This window comes from Colobus angolensis, unplaced genomic scaffold (genome assembly GCF_000951035.1).
Source record: "Colobus angolensis palliatus isolate OR3802 unplaced genomic scaffold, Cang.pa_1.0 Scaffold43, whole genome shotgun sequence".
In the NCBI taxonomy this organism is placed as follows: domain Eukaryota; kingdom Metazoa; phylum Chordata; class Mammalia; order Primates; family Cercopithecidae; genus Colobus; species Colobus angolensis.
The window spans coordinates 716307-722682 of record NW_012117710.1 but is presented as its reverse complement, the minus strand read 5'-3'; the positions used below and the strand labels follow the sequence as shown (position 1 = coordinate 722682).

The 6376-nt window shown below is 60.1% G+C and overlaps 1 protein-coding gene across 3 annotated transcripts in view; it reads left to right on the top strand.

Moving 5' to 3' along the window:
* PRKAR1B (protein kinase, cAMP-dependent, regulatory, type I, beta) overlaps window positions 1-5305 on the top strand; it is a 188156-nt gene extending 182851 nt beyond the window's left edge. For all 3 annotated transcript variants that reach the window (XM_011956921.1, XM_011956922.1, XM_011956923.1), the window contains 2 exons: window positions 3050-3131; window positions 3923-5305. In XM_011956921.1, coding sequence (XP_011812311.1) covers window positions 3050-3131; window positions 3923-4095 — 255 coding nt within the window. In that variant the 3' untranslated portion in view covers window positions 4096-5305. The remainder of the gene's footprint in view (window positions 1-3049; window positions 3132-3922) is intronic.
* Window positions 5306-6376: the final 1071 nt, after the last annotated feature.

Below are 6376 nucleotides of genomic sequence, written 5' to 3'. Positions count from 1 at the left end.
AAAAAAAAAAAAAAACCACATCTCTCCAGATCCTCAGAGAAGGGTCCAACCTGAAGATACCCAAGCATCCTTTCCTATCAGGGCGTGTGAAGAATGAGAACGTCCCCCATTTAAAAAAACCATCTGTGTGGTCATTATGCCGCCCATTTCCAGATGGCCTCTAGGAAATGCCGCCATTTAGAACTGGATTCCGGAGACGACCGAGCACGGCCAGTGTGCTCTTGCATCCAGACAGCGTGACAAGGGACAAAGCGTGGCGTGTCCGGGAACAGTCGGCACAGCAGCCCCGTGGGGGCTCCCCGGACCCATCCCTGCCTCTTCCTTGCTGGCAGAATCCCAATCCTCAGCCCTTCCCCAGAGCGGGGCACGTCCAGTCCCACGGGTCACATTCCCCAGCAACTGGCTTAGGGCAAGCGTGAGACCCGCTGTGGCCAGTGAGGAGCGAGGGGCTGTTTCCAGGGGTTTCTGGAACGGTTTCCCACTGCTGAGCAGAGAAGTGCAGGAGACAGAGGCAGGTTCTCTCTTTCTGCTGATGGTGTGGGGGTGGCCTGCGGTGACTCCTGTAGCCATGGCAGCCTCTGTGCTGCCCTGAGGGACTTGATGGAGGACCTTGCACCTCCCCGAGGTCCCAGAGCAGGAGGCGAGAGCAAGGCTGGGTCCCTGCCACCTCCAAGCCATAGAATGGGCCTGGGAGCCCTCCCGTATCTTCTGACTCTGTGGGATCCGTGGCCCCCATCTTCTGGTTCTGTGGGATCCGTGGCCCCCCGTCTTCTGGCTCTGTGGGATCTGTGGGATCCGTGGCCCCCCATCTTCTGACTCTGTGGGATCCGTGTCCCCCCATCTTCTGGCTCTGTGGGATCCGTGGGCCTTATTTGACCTTAGCAGCCTCAAGTTGGGTTTTCTGCTGTTTGGGGTCAAAAGCACCCAAGCATTGCTCCACGTCCAGGTTTCACCAGGTAATCCCGTGAACCAGAGGCCGTCAGGTTCATCGCCTGGATTCTGAGAGGAAAATAATCCCAGCTGTAAAACAGAAAGCTGTTAAAAATGCCACAAAGGGCGCATCAGTGGCATCCGTCCACATCTTGTCCGGACAAGGCTGTCCAGACAAATAACGCCGCTCACAGTGGCTCTCCTGTGCGGGGGCTTGGCCTGCTCCAGACGCCATCTCACAAAGTTTTCTCGCCTGCTGCAGACCCCGTCTAACCAAATTTTCTTGCACCAAATTCTCAGAGTGGCCACAGCTTTGAAGACCAGGAAGCAGAGAATTCTCACCTCTGGGAAGGCTGGGGCTGGTGGCTTCAGAGCCCACGAGTTTCACCCTCCACCGTCTACCCCCGCCTGGGACTCAGAGCCCAGAGCTGTGCCTGGGACTGGTCTGAGCCAGTGCCAGGACCGGGAGGAGGGCTGGGAGCTGTTCCCATGGGTGGGGGCCCACGGAGTCTTCCCTCTCTCCAGTGTCCGGGGTCTGAGTCTGTGGGCACCTGGCTGGGGGCACGCTCCCTGTCTCCCCCTGCCCACGGTGACGGCACTCAGCCGCCCAGTCTGTTGTTTACACATCCGGCTCATCCATCAGCTGGATTCATAAACACGGCTGAGGCCTGGGAGCCGAGTGGCCCCGTGGCCGGATCAGGGGCCCGGGCGGGGGTCTGGCTCTCAGAGGGGCTGCCAATTGGTGCCTGCAGATTCCAGGCATGGCGGGCACCAGCAGGGTCTCCTGACCCACGTCTCTCCCAGACTGTGGCAAGGTGGGGAGTTACTCATTAACCCAGGCATAGCCTGGCTGGCATTTGATGAGGCTGGGTCTGGGTGAGCCAGGGTGAACGGAGCCCACCTTGAAATGAAGTGTTTGTTCTCCACGAGCAGCTGCTCTGAGAGGGCCGCGGTCTGCCAGGCCGCCCGGCGCTGTGGAGATGTGGTCCCTGGTACCCGGAGGGTGCCGTCTCTGGGCCCTGGAGGGCCAGGCTGCAGGTGCCGCCACCTTCCTGGGCCTCAGCTTCTCTGGCTGTAAAATGGGATGGTGACCTTCCTTATGCAGGTGCACTTCTGCAGCAGACGCAGGGCCCTGCCTCCGCGGACTCGGGACGGGTCAGAGCATGGTGCTGAGAGAGCTGCTCAGAGTGGCATTTGGGAAGTGTCTAAGGCCGACGGTATGCAGGGCCGGCCACGGAGCTACATTCATAACACCTGTTGGGGGTGTTTGGCGTTGAGAACGGACCGTTTCCCCGGCTGTTCAGAGGAAGCCTCTCTAATGTGTCTTCACAGCGACTGTAGGTGTCAGGGGAAGAGTCCTAGGTTCCCGGCAAGGGGAGTGTCAGGTGGGGAACAGTGACGTGGCAGCCCTGTCTGGCCACACAGTCCCCACTCTCCCTGTGCCAGGCCACGGCTTCCACACCTGGGGCCCTGGAGGGACCAGAGTCCAGGGGACATTTAGCTACCCCAGCCCCGCCGTTTGCAGGCTGGATCTGTGTGTGGCACGTTCTGCGGCGATGCCCTGTGATATTCTGCCCACGGCCTCTGTGTTAATCATTGATCTGGGCAACCCGCAGACCCCTCCCCACTTCCCCGTGTGGGGGTCAAGAGGGTGCTTAGTGGGCGTGTGACCCTGAGCCAGTGCCCCATTCCCCCGGGGAGGCCTGGACGAGCTCCCAGTCCTTGAGAGTGGATCCAAGGTCAGCTCAGAGCCCGGCAACCCCGTGACAAAGATACTGACTCCCAGGGAAGGTCCCAGCGCGTCCCCACCTGGCTCCTTCACTCGCCTCGGCAAAGGTGCGGGAGGCCTGTGAGTTCCATTTCGAGGAGCTGTCTGTGTGTCTGAACAAAAATGGGAGCTGGGCCAGGCCGGACAGCGGTCTCTGGGCAAGTCCTGCGGTGCTCAGACGCCCTGGCCGCAGGTGCCAGGAAGGGGAGAAGCAGCAGCATTGGATGTGCTGGTGGCAGCGGCTCCGAGGGAAGGAGCCGGGTGGGAGGTGGGGGTTTGGGCAGTGACCCCTCGTGTCCGTCCCACCCTGCACCCGTCTGGCTGGCGCTCACGTCCCTCCTCCACCCACAGGGCACCGCATCCGTGCTGCAGCGCCGGTCCCCCAATGAGGAGTACGTGGAGGTGGGGCGCCTCGGGCCCTCTGACTACTTCGGTGAGTCCAGTGGGTGTCCCCTCCCTCGCACGGCTGTGGCCGTCTCATTTGGGGTCCTGGGAAGGGCCTGGAGGCGAGGAGCTACTGGGGGGCCTCCCTGGGGCCTTGTAGCGGGGCTTGGTTGAGCCCCAGTGTGGCTACAACAGAAGGCTCAGTCCTGTTCCTCCAAATTGAGGTCCCAGGGCTGGACTTGGATCCTCAGAAGCAACCAACCCTGGATGTGGGGTCCCCAGAGGGCATGACCTCGGGGGAGGCAGCCTCCTGCTTCTGGGATGAGGGGGCACAGTGTAGCCCTCAACCACCAGCATTCCCGCAGCTGGGGGTGGGTGGGCTTGAGGGAGGCCCAGGCACACCTGGGCACACCTGGGCATTCCTGCAGCTGGGGGTCGGGGTCCTGAAAGAGGCCTGGGCACAGGTGGTCATTCCTGTAGCTGGGGGTTGGGGTCCTGAGGGAGACCTGGGCACACGTGGGCATTCCTGCAGCTGGGGCTCGGGGTCCTGAAGGAGGCCTGGGCACAGGTGAGCATTCCTGCAGGATTGCCCAAAAAAGTGCAGGACAATGCCTAGCTGAACGTGAATTTCAGATAATAAACAATTCATTAGCATAAGTATATCCCAATAGTTCTCAGGCTATACTCATGCTACAAGTTTGTTTGAAATTCGAATGTGCCTGGCACATCCTACCCTTGAAAGGGAGCCAATTCCTGGGTCCGGGGCGCAGCCTTCCCCTGCTGCGGCGTCAGGACCCCCAGGTCCCCAGGCCAGGCCCTGACCTCTGTCTTCACCCCCAGGGGAGATCGCGCTGCTGCTGAACCGGCCCCGGGCGGCCACCGTCGTGGCTCGGGGGCCCCTCAAGTGTGTGAAGCTGGACCGGCCCCGCTTCGAGCGCGTGCTGGGGCCCTGCTCCGAGATCCTCAAGAGGAACATTCAGCGTTACAACAGCTTCATCTCCCTCACCGTCTGAGCACAGCCCCTGCCCTGCAGCCGCATCTCCCCATTGTGGTGGCCGTGCCGTGCTCGTCTGTGTCAGGGCCCGGGAGCCGCCGTGTGAGGTGTGGGCCGGGTGGGGCTGGGTCCCGCAGCCTGAGGACTGCCCCTTCCCCGGAGTCGCGTTTGGGAATAAATAATCACCTTGTGCATTTCCAAATCAGAGGACACGCGGACAAAGCGCATCCCAAGAGCAAGGAAGGGACAGGCCAGCTTCCTCCCCACACACCTCCCCGGCCACCTCTGCGGGCTTGTCCTGGGGGGCCCATGCCATCCCGGCCAGTCTCCTGGAGATGCGTGAGGATGGGTCCTGCCCAGAACCAGGCCAGGACGTTGCCCCTGGGGCCTGGAGACCCTGTGAGGTCAGGTCCCCCAGATCGAGGTCCGAGTGTGGGCAAGAGTATGTCCAAGGGGGCTGCCTCCTAGGGAAGATGAGGCTGAAGAAAGAAGTCGAGGCCCCTCCCGCAAACGTGTGCCCCTGCCCTCCCCACCACATCCCACCGCACCCCCACCTCCCCAGGGGGCCCTGCTGCGGATGCTGGAGTGGGAGAGTCTCTGGGCTGTGAGATTGATCTTGCCTCTAACTGGAGAGGAAGCCAGGCACCGAGACACACGGGGCTCCTGCCTTGGGAGCCAGGGCCGCGGCCGCAGGTAGACCCCGGTAGGGGGGGTCGGGCTCGAAGTTCCGTTGGGAGGGGCTGGTGGGACTCTAGCAGCCTGTTCTCACCTTTCTTAGAAAGTCCACCCAGGGCGAGGTGATGTTAGGGAAAAGCAGAAGTCAAGCCAGCCACGGGCCGCACGCTCCCCAACCCGCCCAACCGACTTGTCCCTTAAATGCGTCTTGGGTCCTGCGGTGATGATGGGAGCCAGCCAGGCCCCAAGGGGTGAGGCCAGTGCAGAGAAGCTTCCCAGGGGTCTCCTGGGTGCCCTGAAAGACAAGTGAGGCCATGCAGTTCACCCGATGTTGCTCCCGTCCCTTGTGTCCCGGGGAAGCTGTCCTTGGTCCGAGGTCACACGTTGCAGCTCCTCCCCTCCTGGCGGTTACGATGCTCGGGGCCCCTCCCCGCCCAGCCCCGGCCATGTCGCCGTGTCCCGCCTGTGCCTGTGGTGTCCTGTGGACCTGTGAGCCCTCCCCTCCTTATCTCTGCTCTGAGTGCTGCATGAACCATTAAATGTGCAATGAAGTACCTCTTCCCGCCTCGGGAGGCCTTGGTCTGAAGTCTTTTGTAGATAAGGGTTTTTTTCTTTTTTTTTATATGGTGCTAAAATACACATAACACAAAAGTTACCATTTTAACCACTTTGAAGTGTCCAGTGCAGCGGCGTTATCCACACCATGGTGCAGCCATCACCACTGTCCACATCCAGCCCTTTCATCTTCCCAAGTGGAAACTCTGCATCCGTTAAACAGCAGCTCCCGCTTCCAGCCCGAGGAGCCACCTGTCCATGCCCTGTGGCCCTGTGTATCCAGACATTCTCATTTCAACGCTGTCAGTATACATGAGGGTCCGTGCTGCCCACCGCCATGTCCCAGTGTGGCCAAGTGGACGGGGCCCAGCTCCCTGTCTCTGCACTGCAAGGGTCCACGTCCTGCTGTGGTCCCAGGTGGCCCTGTTCCTTGTGACTATTTTGTGGGCCCTGACACGGACACCCAGATCCCAAGGCTGCCCCCGGGAGGGGTCAGTGTGTGTCCAGGGCCAGGGTGCCCTCGACCTCTGGATGGGATGGTAAACTCGGGTTCCAAGGGCAGGCCCAGCTCACTCATGCACCTCAGGCCCCCAGGATCTCCTTCAACTGGGCACTGAGTAGGCCTGCAGGAAACATTTCAATAAATAACAGTGAATAAGTATTGCAGGAGAGAAACTTGGGGAGATTCAGGCTCTGACATCCACAGGCCAAACACAAAGGAACTTTGACCCAAGTCTCACACCTTATGCAAAAATTAACTCAAAATGGATCACAGACTTAAACGTAAAACTGTAGGGAAACTGTTCTTGGACTTGACACTGGTCCATGAAAGGGAAATCTGATAAATTGGAATTCATCAAAATTAAAAACTGGCACCTGCAACAGACCTTGTGAAGATGAAAATACGAACCGCAGACTGGGAGAAAAGATTTTCAAACCACATGTATCCCAGAGAAGACTCATACCTAGAATCGATCAAGAACTCTCAAAACTCAGCCGGGCGCAGAGGCTCACGCCTGTAATCCCAGCACTTTGGGAGGCCGAGGTGGACTGATCACCTGAGTCAGGAG